The sequence below is a fragment of the Hyaena hyaena genome, unplaced genomic scaffold (assembly GCF_003009895.1).
Source record: "Hyaena hyaena isolate Hyena2069 unplaced genomic scaffold, ASM300989v1 scaffold_70, whole genome shotgun sequence".
Classification (NCBI taxonomy): domain Eukaryota; kingdom Metazoa; phylum Chordata; class Mammalia; order Carnivora; family Hyaenidae; genus Hyaena; species Hyaena hyaena.
The window spans coordinates 450,127-469,173 of NW_024080701.1; the positions used below are offsets into that span (position 1 = coordinate 450,127).

A 19,047-nucleotide genomic window follows, 5' to 3' on the forward strand; every position below is an offset into this window, starting at 1 on the left:
CTAAGCACTTTACACAAATCAACTCATCCACCCTTTTAGAGGGCCATAATATATAAGTGATGAGTCACTAAATTCGACTCCTGAAATCAATACTACACAATATGTTAATTAATTTGACTTTACATAAAACATTGGAAGGAAAAAAATTAATAAAAAATAGTAAAAAATAAACCAGCCCTAAAGAATAATATTATTATTACTATTTTATAAATAAGGAAACTAGGGTTCAGGGTGCTTCCACTTAATGCCCAGGTTCTCAGAACCAGTAACTGGAAGAGCCAGAACTCGAAGTGAGGCTTTTTGATTCCACAGTTTTTTGTTTTTTTTTTTATGTTTTATTTATTTATGAGAAAGAAAGACATCACAAGCAGGGGAGGGTCAGAGAGAGAGGGAGACACAGAATCCGAAGAGAGGCTCCAGGCTCTGAGCTAGCTGTCTGCAGAGAGCCCGATGCAGGGCTTGAATCCATGAACTGTGAGGTCATGACCTGAGCCGAAGTCAGATGCTTAACCTACTGAGCCACGCAGGCGCCCCTGACTCCACCGTTCTATACTGGCTTGACTTGTCTTTCAGCGCCCTACAATTCCTACACCGAAAGCACTTGATTAATATTGTTGAATCAATTGCTGAAAACCAGAAACGCACATTCTACTTAAAAGACATTCTTTCATAAGGAGTATGAAGAAAAATTACTGATGAATTAATGGTTTGCAGAAGGGTTAAAAATAAAAATAACGTGAATATGAGCAATGAATATTTGTGGTTCAGCAAGAGATTGGAGCCCATTCATCAACTGCACAGATACGCAAGGTTTAACCAAGATACTTTTCAGTGTATGTATCCAAAAAGAATTCCAATCCAAAAATAATATCTGCAAAATAATTTGCCATGTTAGCATTTCTGGCTTGAAAATTCAATGTGCAATGCTGGTTTTAGTTAGACATGAGGAAATGCCAAGAGGAAACTGAACAAAAGCTCAAAAGATTTTTTTTTTGCATGCAAGAGGTATTAATTATTTCTTTTCATCAACTACGATGTTACATTTATGTCTCTGCATCCAATGGGAATCCCAAAATGCAGGTTTCTCTTTTCTCTCTAAACCTGTGTTGTTTCACATAAAAATATGTCAGTACATGACAACTAAGTAATGTACTGGTTTTCCCTTTTAGTAGTATTTTTAAAATACTTATCTGAACTATAAATGTGAATTCTGAAAGTATGATTTAAATGATGGTGACAGAATCTTAACATGGTCGCTTTAATGAAGCCCTGATGGCTAAAAAAATCTTTAAATTCTCAGTCTCCCTTTAAAGAATAACATTTGACCACCATGAAAAAGGTATTTTCTGTCTTGAGGGTCACTATTCAGCCTTGAGATCTCAGCTACCCTTGAAATCCAACAACATAAAGACAACCACAAAATCAGGTATAAAGCAAAAAGAACAAAGAGTATTCCTGAACAATTTTATTTCCCCCTCTTGGCTCCCTTCTTTTGGGAAATGGAACCTAGTAACTTAAATAAACTAGCAGCGTAACTGGTGTCAAAGTCCTGGGGTACATTTGAGTAGGGGAGAGAGATTCCAGTTCTCTGTTGTCCGCTTTTACCCCAATCCAGAAACAAGTGGTTTCTACTACCACCACTCTTGCTGCGTAAAGGGCTCAGAAACAGCTGTGCCCAGCCTATTCAAACATAACCTAAGGAAGCCGAGATGGTTCTATAAAGATTTTGCCAGTGACCAAATTTTCTTAGGAATACCTTAACACTCTTCTTTCCCCTTGAAGCAGTTTCAACCGGCCCAAAGCCAGAACCCCAACCTTCACTTGATGGCTTAGAGACTCAATATAAAGCAGAATTATTACCTATGGAATATTTATTTTTAAACTTTTTTTAGGAACAAAAAAAATCATGTGCATCTACGATTGTACAGAAAATGATTTGGTGAAATGTCTACAAAATGAGCCAAGGATAATTAGAATAGCAAAAGACTGACTATTTTCTGTTTAGGTGAAAACTATAACCCAACCCCAAACGAGATCCCATGAAGTACTGAGATATGGGGCTGGGGAAAAAAAAAAAAAAAGAATCTTCCTTTTATGAAGCTGCCATTACTCTTCTGTTTTTCTAAACAGAAAACTGAAAGAATATTTGAGAAACTATCCAGGGAGGAAATGCATTCATTTCAAAATCCTCACAGGAGAGACTTCATCAGCATAGTGAGAGCTTCAGTGTTTGATGTGAAATGGAAAGAGCTGGAAGAATACGGCAGTGTCAGGGACAAGCGGCTGCCATTGCTAATACTTAGAACCAGAGAAATAGAAGACGAATGAGGGCTGTATTGATTTTCTTCCCTATCCTGCCTCCTGATATAAAGATTAATTATAAAGATACAATAACAGTAAAATAAATATTTTATAAGTGACCCTTCTCAGAAAATTACCAACTGAAAGAAAAATGAAGAGAAAGTGGAAGTCACTATTGGAAAACACACACAATGCACACACTAATGGAAATTACTATCATTGCACTTGTAGTTATGCACTCATAGTTATGAAAAAAACAACTGGGAAGAAACCTCTTTAATTAACAAGCAAACTGTCAAATTACGTCAACTAGCTTTAACACACAAACCTGAACAGTCCGTGTATTCTTAAATTAAATCTACCTGCTCACTGTGGTTTTCATGTCTTGGACAAAAGTCGGAAGTTGTTGGTGAGGCTGCAGAAAGTTCCTGGAGCTTTGTGTCGATTTCGACAAGCTGCTGGTGCTGGGTGATGGCAAGTGTGTATCCTTCTCCTGGGACCAGCCAGTCAGACTGATCACCCTAAGAGGAAACAAGGGTCATCAGGTCGTTCCCATGCTACATTTTTCCCAAAACATACCTTTCAGATGGCTACATCAATGCTCAGGACTTCACACACACATACACAAGCACACGCGTGTGTGTGCACATGCACACATACACACAATACCAAAAAAAAAAAAAACCCACAAAATTAACACTGTGTTAGTGAAAGAAAAAAATTAGTAATTTATGGTTTCATTATCTGCCAAATCTGTATAAAGTATATCCTACAGCTTGTGGGAGTTTTCCCCTGTGGAATAAATCTCTTGGACTTCCAGTCTAGTTTTTAAACATTCTCCTTTCTCTACTTTGAAAAAGTAGTTTGTGAAATGTTGAATAGGAAGAAATCATGTTTACCCTATAACAGACACGGTATTTTAAAGATTTGTTCCTGAAAAGTAACATAAGGTCTATAAAGGCAGTTGTTTGGGTTTCATGAGCCTATTGATCATCTAACTCCTTATTCAACTAACATTCATGTCATAATGGGTTAAAACCCATTCATAAAATCCATTCAAAAATCCTGTACTCAGCATCCACTGAATGTAGGCATTGCACTGGGTGCTGGTGATTTGGTAGGAATCTCACAAGCTCTGCCCTTAAGGAGTTCTCGGTCTTCTGGCAGCAAAGACTTTAACAAGGCATGAAGAGCGCTGGAGGTGCCATGGCGACCAGTGAGGGTCAGCTAACCTTTGTGGACATGAAGGAGCAGAGAGACCAAGTGGTTGGAGAAGGCTTCCTGGAGTAGGTAATCAATCTTAATCACATCTTAATCAAGGAAACAACATAGCTGACTATGCATTTTAAAACTAGAACTGCCTTGGTCAAGACTAAACAGAAAACCCAGTTAAGAAGCAAAAACCATAATGTAGAACAAAAGTGATGAGCGCCTAAACTTAAGAATATTTCCTGGGGAAAAAGAACATAGGACACATTCCAGAGATAATTACAAAGTAGAAATTATGGAATCAGAAGATAATTTGATGGAAGCATGGAAGGAGGAGTAAGGATCAAAGATAAAAACCAAATTCTGGATTTTGAAAACTAGGGGTATAGTGGTCATATCGGCCAAGGTAGGGAATACAGGAGACATAATAGGTTTGAGAAAGTAAATGATGAATTCTGTTTGGGACCTTCTGATATTCACGGATATCTATAGATTATGTTAGGTGGTTAAATATATTTGTCTGAAGTTCAAGATAGAGACCTAGAGACCTGTATATAAATATTTTGGACTCACCCACCTATCTATAGTGGTTCAAACTCTTGAACTATGGGAATGGATGAGGTCACACAGAGAAACATGTAATACAAGGACAGAAGAATTATGAAAACACCAGGAACAAAGGGACAAGTGGAGAGTAAGGAAGGTTAAGAACTTCATACACTTTGGTTTCATGACTCTAATACCAGGAATCAATCCCTAGGCAGTAACCAGAAGAGATACATGCAAAAAACTGATGCAGAAAGAATTACATGTCTCCCCCTGACCCCAGCATCCAATGTCCCTTCCTGTTTCAATGAAACCAAGCACTGCATAAGACTTGGTAGGAGAGAAATCCCCATCAGACAAGCCTTCTTCCCACCCACTGTCATCAAGAAGACAAGCAAATGACCTAAAATCAAGCAATCAGAAGTGAACACTGTGGACTTGGACTCTCAAGGGAGGGAGAGAGAGATGCGAAGATACAGGGGAAACGGGGCAGTGATTCATGGTGACAGCAGTGGCCTGGAGAATCTGGTGTTGATAGCAGTGAGGGTGGCAGGGGTGGTCCATCTAGCGGGGTGTCTGGTGGCTGTGAGGTAGCCCCTAACCAGCCTCTTTCCAAGGAGTTTCCAAAGCCATGTTTCTGGGTACCTTGATATTGGCCCGGGCTACACATATGGTTCTCCAAACTTCCCACCAGGTCTGTGGGCTACCCAAGTTTCCCAATACATTTATTCCTTTTTTTTTTTCTTTTCATTGAAGTCCATCTGTTTCTTGCAACCCAGAACACTATCTCATATGCCTTTTGCCACATATATATATATGTGTATATATATGTGTATATATATATATATCTGTGTGTATTATATATATATATATGTATATATATATATATAATAAGGAACAATCGCAAAAGTCCCAAATGTCTAAAAATAGGGAAAAGTGAATAGATTGTAGTCTATCCATACAAGGCTATGATACAGTGAGAAACATCTTAAATACACTTATAAGTTGGGATATGAAACGTATACATAATTATATGAAAATACATTACTTAATTAGTCACAAATAAGAAACTCCAGTTAATTCTTCCTACATAAAAGGATATAAATACTATACGATCTAAGTGAGAAATAATGAGTCACACACACACAAAAATAAAACTATAATCAATGACTAAACATTGGTCAATAAATTTTAAATTCTTGTTTGAATGGAATTCTTTTTTAATGACACTGGAAATAAAAGAGGATGTTAGATTAAATTCAACAGGAATATAAATGTTTCATACACTATACTGTTACAGAGGAAAATTATATGTAATATGCAGTAGATGGCATCATGCTTTTCCATCGAGCACCTTCTAAACACCCTTGCTAGGTGTGGGAGATTTCTAGCTTTTAGAAGTCTTGCCTCCCTAAGACAGAACCCAGAGAATGCTCTTCACCACCCTCATTTACCTCTAGGGGCTCAGGTTGGGAACCAAGGGTCTACAACCAAACTCACACATTCAACACTGATCTAGATATGAGTAATCGGAGATCCGATGTAAAACCCATTTTGGCAGTAGAGGCATTTAGCTTTGTGCCGTTCACTGCAAGTGTAAATTCCCAACACAGAAGGAAATCTTTTTAAAAAATTTTAAGTATCCTAGGGATATTCAATAGAATATCTCATCCACACAAAAATAAACATGCCACTATAAAGAACCACCCAAGGGCAAGGGTTCTGGGGAATTAAAACATAATTATCACCCTAGTCATCATCTTTCAGGTGCATTGGCTTATCAGAGATGGGGGAACAAAGAAAAGGGCACATGGTGTCAAAGAATACAGCAAACCTGAGGAATGGCAAGAAGTTTGGTATGGTTTAAGAATATAGAAGGATCCCTTCCTCAAAGTGTTCCTAAATTCTTCCTGCCACACTTCCTAACTTCTTCCTCTGACTCTGCTTCAACATGTGCCACATCCTCCTTCACCTCCTCCTTCTCCTCCTCCTATCTAGCTTTATAGAATTTCTATATAAAATGTCTATCCCTGACACCAGATAATAAGACGCCATCTTTCTCCTCAGACAACATGCAGAAGAAACTCTCAGCAAATATTAGTTTACAAAACAATAAAACTGTAAAAATAACAACAATCTCAAAAGAGAGCTACATAGCTAAGTAGCAGAATACACATGGTTGAAACCCAACTTGGAAAATTATGAAATGAGCTCATATAAGCAAAATGACAAAACAGATGACGATAATGAGAAAAATACTATAGGACCTGGAGGAGAGATCCAGGAGGTTCTCTACCCACCTGTATGCTTGTACACTAACTGACCTGATCCCCTTTTCCAGTTTCCTTTTTCCTTGCCTTCCTCTGCTATTAAAATAAGGAAGTAAGATACCTGAATCCCCAGTCTCACTTGCAACGATATACGAAATGAACATGGCTACACAACACAACTTGACTGATGAGACGCAGGTAGAAGTCCTAGGGACACCATCCCTTCCCAGATGAAAAGCAAAACATCAGAGGAGTGTCCCTTTTCTCCCTCCGCTTTCCCTCTTCTTTCTGCCTGGAAAATGGACACATTATCTACAGATATAGCAGCAATCTTGCAAACCTAAAAACAAAATCAAACTAAGAATACAGAACAGGAATAAAGAAATACACTAGCTACTTACACCTGGATTTCTTGTTATTAAAGTAAAATACACTCCTTACATGTTTTTATTTTTTAATTAAAAAAATTTTTTTAATCTTTATTTATTCTTGCAAGAAAAAGAGACAGCAAGGGCAGGGGAGGGCAGAGAGAGAGGGAGACAGAGAATCTGAAGCAGGCTCCAGGTTCTGAGCTGTCTGTCAGCAGAGAGGCGGAAGCAGGGCTCGAACTCACAAACTGTGAGATCATGACCTGAGCTGAAGTTGGATGCTTAACCTGCTAAACCACCTAGGTGCCCCTATATTCCTTACTTGTTTAAGCCACTGCTTAAACAGTTTTTTGTTACCTGCAGCTCATTACATTCCCAACTGATATCCCATTTTGTAGGTAGCCCTAATGAGAGAAAAGATATCATGGAAGAGAAGAGTAAAACAAGATACTTTTCTAAACTAAGAAAGACTTGAATCCTCAGATACAAAAGGCTGATAAGGTACCATGCAAGTGATGTGACTGCAAAATTTGGCTACTATTGAGAAACACTCCTAAAATACAAGACGCATACTGTTTTTAAAGGTAAAAACTTATAATATTCTGGGAGTAAAATTCCAGGTGATTTCAACACATTCTAGAGGAGGGAAAAATGGAAGAAAGGGGAAATAAAAGCCAAAGACACCAAAAATCCTATCTCATTAAGATATAAGATTTCAGAGACTAATTACTTAAGTTGAAAAACATACATTCATCTTAATGTATTTTAAGAAATTGAGGGCTAGCAGCCCCAGATCAGAAACAGGATACTGAATTTTCAAACCAGGAGAGGAAAATGGGTAAAAATTAAGAAAACAAAATAAATCTAATCAATAGAATATCAAATAGGCTGTCCAAAAAAAGGTCCAAACATTATCAGTGGCCATAATAAACATATAAATTCAATATCCTCATTAAAAGATTAAGAATAAGGAAATAACAACAAAAGATAGAGAAACAATTACAGACATAACAGCAACAACGAAAACCCGGCTGCATGATATGTGTAAACAATCTACCTAAAAAATAAAAGTAAATGATAGAAAAAGAGTTTAAGGGGCACCTGGGTGGCTCCGTCAGTTAAGCGTCTGACCTCGGCTCAGGTCATGGTTTATGGGTTCGAGACCTGCAGCAGGTTCTGTGCTGACAGCTGAGTCTGGAGTCTGCTTTGGATTCTTTGTCTCCCTCTCTCTCTGCCCCTCCCCTGGTGCTGCACTCTCTTGCTCTCTTGCTCTCTCTCGCTCTCTCTCTCAAAAATGAATAAACATTTAAAAAATTTATTAATAAAATAAAAAGAGGGACAAGGCATAAATACTAACAGAAACAGTATGTAAAAGGCAACAATAATAAAAATTCTTTGCTAAATCATTTCTGGGAAGAAACATGGCGTTCCCCCACCGCCACCACCACCACCGGCCATAGGCATTGCTGCACACCCACAGCTTTTGGACCTTCAGTCAAAACTACCCTCTGCACCGGGTACAAAATCAACGTACAGAAATCGGTTGCATTTTTATACACCAATGATGAAGCAACAGAAAGAGAAATCAAGAAACTGATCCCATTCACAATTGCACAAAAAACCATAAAATACCTCGGAATAAACCTAACCAAGGATACAAGAGATCTGTATGATGAAAACTATAGAAAACTTATGAAGGAAATTGAAGAAGACACAAAGAAATGGAAAAACATTCCATGCTCATGGATCGGAAGAATAAATATAGTTAAGATGTCATTACTACCTAAAGCACTCTACACATGCAATGCAATTCCAATCAAAATTGCACCAGCATACTTCTCAAAACTAGAACAAACTATCCAAAAATTTGTATGGAACCACAAAAGACCCCGAATAGCCAAAGTGATACTGAAAAATAAAACCAAAACGGGAGGTATCACCATCCCAGACTTCAGCCTCTACTACAAAGCTGTCATCCTCAAGACAGTATGGTATTGGCACAAAAACAGACACATAGACCAATGGAACAGAATTGAGAATTCAGAAGTGGACCCAAAAGTATACAGCCAACTGATCTTTGACAAAGCAGGAAAGAATATCCAATGGAAAAAAGACAGCCTTTTTAACAGATGGTGTTGGGAGAACTGGACAGCAACATGCAGAAGAATGAAACTAGATCATTTTCTCACACCATGCACAAAAATCAATTCAAAATGGATAAAGGACGTGAACGTGAGACAGGACACTATCAACACCCTAGAGGAGAAAGGAGGAAACAACCTCCTTGACCTCCACCGCAGCAACTTCTTACTTGACACATCCCCAAAAGCAAGGGAATCAAGAGCAAAAATAAACTGTTGGGACCTCATCAAGATTAAAAGCTTCTGCACAGCCAAGGAAACAACCCAGAAAATTAATAGGCAACCAACGGAATGGGAAAAGATAGTTGCAAATGGCATATCAGATAAAGGGTTAATATCCAGAATCTATAAGGAACTCACCAAACTACACGCCCAAAAAACAAACAACCCAGTGAAGAAATGGGCAGAAGACATGAACAGACACTTCTCCAAAGAGGACATCCAGATGGCCAACAGACACATGAAACGATGCTCAGCATCCCTCCTCATCAGGGAAATACAAATCAAAACCACACTGAGATACCACCTCACACCAGTCAGAGTGGCTAAAATGAGCAAATCAGAGAACTCGAGATGCTGGCGAGGATGTGGAGAAACGGGCACCCTCCTCCACTGTTGGTGGGAATGTAAACTGGTACAGCCCCTCTGGAAAACCGTGTGGAGGTTCCTCAGGAAACTAACACTAGAACTCCCCTAGGACCCAGCAATAGCACTGCTAGGAATCTACCCAAGGGATACAGAAATGCTGATGCATAGGAGCACATGGACCCCAATGTTCATAGCAGCACTCTCCACAATAGCTAAACCATGGAAAGAGGCTAAGTGTCCATCAACAGATGAATGGATCAAGAAGATGTGGTTTATCTATACCATGGAATACTACATGGCAATGAGAAAGAATGAAATCTGGCCATGGGTAGCAACATGGATGGACCTTGAGGGTGTTCTGCTGAGCGAAATAAGTCAGGCAGAGAAGGACAAATACCATATGTTTGCACGTATAGGAGGATTAGGAGGAACTTGACGGAGGACCAAGGGGGAGAAGAAGGGCGGAAATGGTGGGGGAAAGGGAGAGAGGCAAACCATGAGAGACTCTTGAATGCTGACAAAAACTGAGGACTGATGGATGTGGCGGGGAGGAGGGATGGGCATGGAGGAGGGCACTTTGGGGATGAGCACTGAGTGTTATGTGGAAACTAATTTGACAATAAACTATTTGTAAAAAAAAAAAAAAAAAAAAAAAACTACCCTCTGCACCTACCGATCTGGGGCTAGTCTAGATGCAGAACCTGAGACAGGGATTCTGGTTCAGGTGACTTATGGAGGGAGTGCTCTCAGGAGAAGGGAGAGGGGTGAATGGAGTTCTCGAGGAGAGGGGAAAGGGGGTGACGTAAGCAGGCGAGGACAAGGGAAACAAAACCAGGCAAGGATGTGGTGTCGGCTGAAACCCAGCTGACCCCTGGGGAAAGTTCTGGAGGAAAAACTGCAGCACAGAGCTAATCCCAACTTGAGTTGGGAGGGGGTGGAGATGGAGAGGGGCTGTTATCCTAGGCTGTTCAGCCCCCACCTAGCCCACGGCCATACTCTACGGAAGGAGGCAGCTACGCACCCTTGGCACAGGACAGGGACTAGGTAAAAGGGATCTGGGCAGCACTCACTACATCCCGCCTCTGTAAAACATAGGGAATTAAGAACTAGATGACAGGGCTATGGGCTTCAAGGTACACAGGACATTACATTTCTCTGTGGAAGTAAAGAATATTGCTGTTAAGTTTAGTAGGCAAACAAGTGCCTCTCGTATGGCCAGCCCCAGCCCTATAAACCCCCACCCTGGCACCCTGGGTCGCATGTTGTTCCCCTCCGTGGACTCAGTCTGCGCTCCCTCCACAGTCTTTAGGGACCTGGACGCTCACGGCTAACTGGGAAGGAGCAAGATGATGGTCTGTAGGATTACTGAGAACTACGCCAGTTTAGGGATAAGAAATGTTCAAAATAAAACGATACAGAGAAACACACTGATATGTCACTGGTGACTGAGCCCATTACATCACAGGGAGAGGTTATTCTTATGAGAGCTAATGTGAAGTCACTCTTAGAATGACACAAGATAACCCTCTTCAGAGTCAATAACAAATTGACCAAGAAAAAAATCTGAAAATTGTAATGAAAACAAATTTGTAAAATGGGATTTTTTAGAGACAGAGAATACAGAGAATTCCCATAATATAAAAACTTACTGTAGATTTGTGCCAATGTCAGTACCATGATAAAAAAATAGATAAAAATTAAGAAGTGTAGATGACTCCCATCCAAGTACTAACCAGGCCAGACCCTGTTTAGCTCCTGAGATCAGATGAAGTCAGGCACGTTTTTGCAGTGGATGGAACTAGACAGCATTATGCTAAGTGAATAAGTCAATCAGAGAAAGACAAATACCATATGATTTCACTCATATGTGGAATTTAAGAAACAAAACAAATGAACGTAAGGGGGAGGGGGGAATAGAAAGGCAAACCATAAAACAGACTCTTAACTATGGAGCACAAACTGAGGGTTGCTGGAAGGGAGGTGGGCAGAGGAATGGGTTACACAGGTGATGGGGATGCAGGAGAGCACTTGTGATGAGCCCTGGGTGTCATATGGAAGTGCAGAACCACTACAATCTGTACCTCAAACTATATCACACTGTATGCTAACTAACTGGAATTTAAATAAAACACTGAAAGGAGAAGGAGGAGGAGAGGAAGGAGGAGGAGGGGGAGGGGAGGGAGGGGGAGGAGAAGGAAGAAGAAGGAAGAAGAAGAAGAGGAGAAGAAGTCATTGAATATCGGGGCTTACATACCTCAGGACTGGACAGCCCCGAATCTCTGTCATCTAAGTCCTTCAAAAGTTCAGTCAGCCTTCTCTTCTCTCTGTCAATCATAAGCACTGGCTTTCCTGAATCCTTAGCCAACTACGGAATGTATTAATAACAAAGAGTAAATATTCAAAGCAATGCATGTTCAGAAAAATAAAAGTGGGCTCTGAGGCTTCTATAGTACAGACACAGTAAGGTAAAATCTGTGAGATTAGGCATTTTTCATCTGTGAGGTATATTCCTGATATATGCAGGCCCTCATGTTAGCCACTTCAAAAACATTTCATTTGAAATATAAAACAATAAAACATGGACAGTTTGCAACCTCTCTTTATATATCAGTGTAATAAACACATTTGCTGAGGTATTTGGAAGGAATCTTCTTGTCACTTCCTATGTGCCATATAGCTCCTGATGAAATTGCCTTTATTTTTTTATCTGTGATTTTGTTTTTAATTATCTTAAGCCTTATTACATAATTTACAAATTGGTGCTGACAAATATGTCCGCTACTTTAATCCTTCTGATGAGTGGGGCAAAAGCACTATTAGCAATCACACCTATGCGATATTTCTACAGTTGTGTTTTTGAAGAGCTGTTTAAAAGACAATCCTGAATTATAACTTCGTCTGACTTAGTGAAGAATTCACAAGCAAACTTAGCTACTATAGTGCGAAAGGTCACACTAAATTTTTAAAATATCTGGCCTTAACGATCATCTATAAAATGTGAGAAGTGCTAAGTAGTCTTTGTTTGATATGATACATAAGCCACATGAAAATGCGTTTAATTAGGCAAAGAGTAGCATTTTAGATGCAGTGAACTTTAATTAAATGGGCATTGTTAACACCAAAAGATAAAATGGACACTGCTTGCTTCAGCCCTAGCCTTTTACAGGCTAACGAGCACAGCATAAAACCCAGCTGAGTCTTGCTGTTCTTTGGGAGAGTAAAGGGATTTCCTCAGTATTTAAATAAATATAACAAGTTATATAAATCTAAATCTAAAACCCATCTCCGACAGGCTTAAGAGAAGGCAGTTACCATCTCTGTGAAGAGTTGAATATTACCAATTGATTCCAATCATATCTTTCCAAGGGGAAAACAGGAACAGCACTTGCTGAACCAGAATCACTATCAAGTTCAAAACGTTGATCAGATTCATTTAACCACAAGCCAATCTTATTTAAATCAGGACTGTCCAAAAGAAACAGTCGATCATTCCTGATCCGAATTCTGGTGCATGAGATCAATTTAAACATGGTACACATAAAAGAAGTCATGAGATGCTTGGTTTCGTAATAAATAAGGCAGTGGCCAACTATTACTCCTTAGTAGCTTTGTTGAGGTAAATTATCAAGTGTGTCCTCTCCCCTCTGTCTTCTTAAAGCCAGCAAAGGTCACTTTTCTTCCAAGGATGTACTTCTTGGGATTCTCTAAATACTCCATCAGTGTCTCCTCTCCCCAGGTGATGCCTTTATTCTTGTTGGCATCTGTGTAAGAAAATCCAAGGGCCTGACTTGTCTTTCACCCAAAGAAACCACCGGGATTTGGCTCAGTCTCGGGCGGCCCTCCCCTTTCCGTTGAATGGCGCCGGGCGCACTACTGAACAAACTTCTTCTTGCCCTTCGCAACATCATCCATTGTAAAATCACTCTTTCATCACACCCAAAAAGAAGTACCCGCTTGCAAGCTGCACGCCCTGCTCTCTCCTAAATGAAATTACTTTGACATTTCAAGCAGGTCATACCAGGAATTTGAATAAAGATTCAGCTACTATTGTTAAAAGGGGAAAAGGTAAGTCTATGGTGGGGCTGCTGACTGTGTCGGCAAGAAAGAGGATGTGGGGAAAACGCTAGTACTCTTGGCAAATTAAATAAATCAACACAAAATGGGCCAGCACAGAGAAGACAGATCAGGCTGGAGGTTTCCTTCAGAGGAGATGAACATAAAGAGAAAAAGGGAAGAGTCCCAGAGGCCAGTCCTGGCGGTGGCACGCTGACCCACAAATCTAGTCTGCCTGGAAATGACGTGACAGCTGTGGAAGAAGCATCAGGCTTGAACTGAGAGGAATTATTTAACTCTCTGCTCCTGTGAGTAACTTCACACCCATCACTGCAGTCTTCTAGTAACTTGCCTGCCTGAGTGGTTTGCCCCAAGCCTTCTGCCCACTGCACCCACATTTCTTACTGTAAATTAATTACTCCGCACTCTGGTCTAATAGGGAAACCCCTTTGCCCTTGGTTAGTCTGCCATGAGGACATACCAAGTCAGGCTTCCGGAAGATCAAGGTTGAGCCCCTGAAGCAGGGAGCTAATCAAGGCAAGTGACAAGCAATGGGCTTCCTGGAGGCTCAGTCGGAGGGGTCAGGGGACAGACAACCAATTGGCCTCTCCAGCTGTGCCCAGGAGCATTTTCCATGCAAATTTCTAAATGCACCAGCTAAAACATCAGTCTCATTACTTTAAAAAGCCAATTTCACTAATATGCAATTTAAAATCTGGGAAGCATCATCTGAGGCTATTATCTAAATAAATGTTTTTCAAAATGCAGGAACCAGATTCATTTCTGGATAGTGAAATAAATGTACTGAGTTGCAGATCTCATTTAAAAAAGAGGCAGGAGGAGACAGGATGGAATAAAAACTAGTAAAGTTAAGTACTGGTCCATAAAAACGTTTCTTTCAGTTATATATACTGTTTCAATTGCATACATATGTGGCATCAAAAAACTATTTAAAGACACTGAACACAACTATTTTTCATTTTCATAACTCATTTAATCCCATATTCTGGTTTCTAAATTTCTAAGTACATACCTCAATGTTTCGTTTAATAAAATCCTGGCTGTGTATACCCCTGAGCTTAATCTTTTCTGCATTTGAGAAAGGTTTCTTTTGTGCTTTGATCAATGACTCATTTCCTTCCACATCATAGGTAAAATCTAATATTAAAAAAGTTCAAAATTTTTCATAATTATAATTGTCCATTTTGCTAAAATTTTACCTTAAGCATACATTTAAAATATATAACACACATAGAATAACTTCTAAATTCCAAATCCAGAAACCTAATATATATATATGGAGATTTATTCTTAAGGATAAAGAAGATATGATACACACACACACACACACGAATATGACTTCAGCTATAAAAAATAATAAGAACTTGTCATTTACAACAACATAAATGAACCTAGAGGGAATTATGCTAAGTGAAATGAGTCAGACCAAGAAAGACAAATACCATATGATTTTGCTTATATGTGGAATCTAAACAGTAAAACAAACGGATAAACAAACAAGCAAAAAGCCGAATCAGCGCTACAGTACAGAGAGCAAAGTGAAGGTTGCCGGAGCAGAAGGGGTAAGGAGATGGGTAAAATGGGTGAAGGGAGGGGCAGAGACAGGCTTCCAGTCAGGGAATGACTAGGTCACAGGGATGAAAGGCACAGCATAGGGAACTGAGTCAACAGCATCATTAAGAACATTGCATGGTGTCAGGGGGCAGCTGCACTTGTGGTGAGCATGGATTAACGTATAAACTTGTCACATCTCTATGCGGTACATCTGAAACCAGTGTAACATGTGTGCCACCTATCCTCAAAGGAAATTAATTAATGAGTACAATATATTTTATTTTAGTCTTTATAGGAAACAAAATTTTCCCGAAAGACTAGAGTCATTTTTCCTGTGATTCTATTAAGATGCCAGCACCCAGGGGCGCCTGGGTGGCTTAGTCGGTTAAGCGTCTGACTTTCGCTTAGGTCATGATCTCGAGGTTCGTGGGTTCGAGCCCCGCGTCGGGCTCTGTGCTGACTGCCAGCTCAGAGCCTGGAGCCTGTTTCAGAGTCTGTGACTCCCTCTCTCTCTGACCCTCCCCTGCTCGCGCTGTCTCTCTCTCTCTCTCTCTCTCTCTCTCTCTCCTAGAAATAAATAAAACATTAAAAAAAATTAAAAAAAAAAAAAAAAGATGCCAGCACCCTGTCTGAACAGTAACTTTTGTTCACACCCATCTTTTAAGCAAGGTCGGGGCATAAGCATCCCGGGTGTTCTATGTCCCATCTGCACAAACCCTTACAGCTCATCTCACTTTGTCAGTTTTTCTCAACCTTTGAAGAGGCCTGAGTCAACCTCTGAACCTGGGTGCTCAAAACAAGGGTGAGAAAAATACTTGTGGACTCTTATTCCCTTTATTAAATATCTTCTTTTCACTGTAGTTACGTTCAAACCATTTAAAACAAGATCATGTGGACGCTTCTTTAAAGCTCTAAAAATAAAAATAATAATAATAACAATAATAATAAATAAATAAATAAAGCTCTAAAAATAGATATAAGGAAGGGTCTTCTTAAGTGAAACATGGAATCGACCATACACATCAGGATAAATTGCCATATTAAAGTCCAAAAGGGAAAAACACCAACCAGTAGCTCAATACAGACAAGGTTTACTTAAAAGTTATCTTTGTTTTATAAGAGAGGGTACATCAATAAAAAGGACAAAGGGAGCTAGTCAATTGGCATATTTATAGCTAATTATCAAAGACTCGACACAAATTTAATAATTAAAGAATACATTTTGATAACAATAGCTAGGAGGAACCAGGAAAAGAGTAAGATCTCTGGATTTAAATTCTTTACAAACAAAATAAATTTGAGTAAGAAAAGAGTTTCACTCGAATTTAAGTTACAAGTGTCTAGACAAAAAAATCTGTGCTTTACAATTGGGATTTTATTTCTTTAGTCAATAATATTTTTTAATCAACTACCAACAGTTAAGGCATGAGCTGCTTTTTTGGTGCGTGGCCTCCTTAAATACAAAACATGTAACTTTTTCCCATATTCCAAGTTGTATATAGTCTTTTAAGTTGAAATATGAAGTCTATTCATTCAGTTGAGGTTTCATATGCTCTTAAACAATACAACATTAAAATAACTCATATTAAATGCATCCGTATCTACATTTATAATTTCTTTAAAACACACTTTTAATAAACCGTAGTAAAAAACCTTAGATGGTCTGGTCAGAACTGTCTCACTAGAAATGTCCTCTTCTCTCCACCCGGGTGGTGATCAACAGGAGATGCTGCCATGTTTTTATAGCAACCCCAACCCTTGCTGGGTTTGATGAGTTGGGTGGACCAGCGGTAAGCATTTAACCCAAACTGGATGGGTTGGCATCTTGTCTGCAATTGTGGCATTGAGTTTCCCTTGCAATGACTAACCACAGAATACGCTCTTGGGAATCAAAAAAGCTGTCTACCTCCAAGATTATTTCCATAAATTTTCTTTTTTGCTTAGGTTAGTTTTCCATTACTTGCAGCCAGCTTTTCTTTAACTCTTTATTATATAAAATTTTAAATATCCCAAAGTAGAAAGAATGCTATAATAAGCCCTCAACAACTAACTTCAACAATGATTAACGCATGACCATCTTGTTTCACCTAGAACCTTAACTCACTTTCACCTACCTCTGAATTAAATCACATCAAGTCATTTCATCTATGAATATTTCCGTATATAGCTAGTATTTTCTTGAGACAATATGCAAAATCACACAAATTAAAACATACCTTGATTGACATTCTGCTTACGGTTTTCATATTCTTCTGGAGGGACCTGAGTGTGAAACACTGAGAAAAAGGTGTCTTCGTGCTCATAGCAAGAAGGATCTATTGATTTAAAAAATCATTTGTTCAATACACAAAATAAGTGGGAAATTGTCCGCATGAACAATTGTTTAAAAGAAAGATCTAATATTCTCTGCAATATTCCTCAATCCCCTCCACATATACATTTGTTAAGATGTCACTTCCAAGTAGAAATGATAATTATCTTCATACACTTCAGCCATTGAAACAAACTGGAGAAAATCAAGGTAGTCCAAAAGCATTTCCCTAGAACTTCTGTGCAAAGAGGATGTACAAGTGTGTGCTAAAATATCACTTTAACTCCCTGGAATTAACATATCCAAATTCCAACATTCATAATATAGAGAACAGGCACTGAATAACTTTGTATTTTTCTTTTTATTTGAGATCCCCAGAGTAAAGAGTTCAGGTATATGGTTAGTCATTAAGAAAGAAGTAGGTGTTTGAAAGAGAAAACCAGGAGACCCTTAGCAGATAGGTTTCTTTCTTTTGGGATTTATGCTCTTGGGCTAACACCCATAAGAAAATTAGGAAATTGTGTTCTTCAACTCTTGTTTCAGTGTAATTTATTTTATTTTCTTCTATTAGCTGATTTAGACATTGGATATTTGTAAGAAACTGCTAACATAAATAAGTATCCTGGGGGGGGGGGGTTGTCTCTTTTTTTAAATATTTTTTTACATTTATTTCTTTTTGAGAAACAGAGACAGAGCACAAGTGGGAAAAGGGCAGAGACAGGGAGACACAGAATCCGAAGCAGGCTCCAGGCTCTAAGCTGTCAGCACAGAGTCCGACATGGGGCTCAAACCCATAAACCACATGATCTCACCCACGTGAAATCACGACCTAGGCCGAAGTCAGACACTTAACCGACTGAGCCACCCAGGAGCCCGTAAGTCTCTTTCTATGTCTTAACATGAAATAGTCTGCCAAGTTGTGGCACAGAAATGTTTTTGCTTCAGAAACATGACAAGTCTTAAAGATATTACAGGATCCACCACCTATGTCTAAAGCAAACCTGGTCCAAGTACCTCTTTGAGATGACACAAAGGAAATATGCAGAAGACACACTCACCCCAAAATACAGCTATCACCAAATTCAAAACAAACAACTTCTGACAATTAAAAGAAATGTATCAATAGCAATTCCCTAATTTGGAATTCATAATAATGTAACATTATTGGAATTGTCATTACAACTTTAATCCCACACAATCTTTGATGAGCTAATCCAACAAATCATTGGTGGAAGCCTTGAGTAGAAGAGGGATAAGCTACTTTTGTGTAAAAGACAAAAAGGTTCTACAGTTCTTTTCAAGTGGTAGTATATTTAGTTTTCATCCCTAATTCCTTTTTAATAGGAGTTTCACTCACTTTTACACTGAAGCACCTATATAGATGTAAAAATATGAAATACTGCAATACTAAAACTATTATAGCAAAGTTATATAATTTGAGATTTTTAATCTAAAGGCTTTTCCTAGGCTAAAATTATTCTTGTGACCCTGTGGCTCTTCACCTATAGTCTGAGCAGTATTCTGTATATTCAGTACCTCAGAGAAAAGGTGGATACCTTCTAGAACAAAGGTCTCATAGCTCAGCTTTGAGTTTAAAAGACAACAGTTTTGGAAGTCAGATATTGAACCGCAGGGGCTTAACTCCTCAAGAGAAAAAACAAAACACATTTTCTGAATTTCCAAAG

At 39.0% G+C, this 19,047-nt stretch overlaps 1 protein-coding gene and 1 pseudogene across 2 annotated transcripts in view; both read right to left on the minus strand.

Moving 5' to 3' along the window:
- FSIP1 (fibrous sheath interacting protein 1) overlaps window positions 1-19,047 on the minus strand; it is an 82,347-nt gene that overhangs the window by 23,532 nt on the left and 39,768 nt on the right. The window contains exons 6-9 of one of the 2 annotated variants that reach the window (XM_039232856.1): window positions 17,268-17,366; window positions 14,510-14,634; window positions 11,678-11,788; window positions 2,664-2,822 (exon numbers count right to left, since the gene is read on the minus strand). In XM_039232856.1, the coding sequence (XP_039088787.1) occupies window positions 2,664-2,822; window positions 11,678-11,788; window positions 14,510-14,634; window positions 17,268-17,366 (494 nt within the window). The remainder of the gene's footprint in view (window positions 1-2,663; window positions 2,823-11,677; window positions 11,789-14,509; window positions 14,635-17,267; window positions 17,367-19,047) is intronic. The other variant, XM_039232857.1, reaches the window with a different exon arrangement.
- On the minus strand, window positions 13,016-13,335 carry LOC120232256 (annotated as a pseudogene).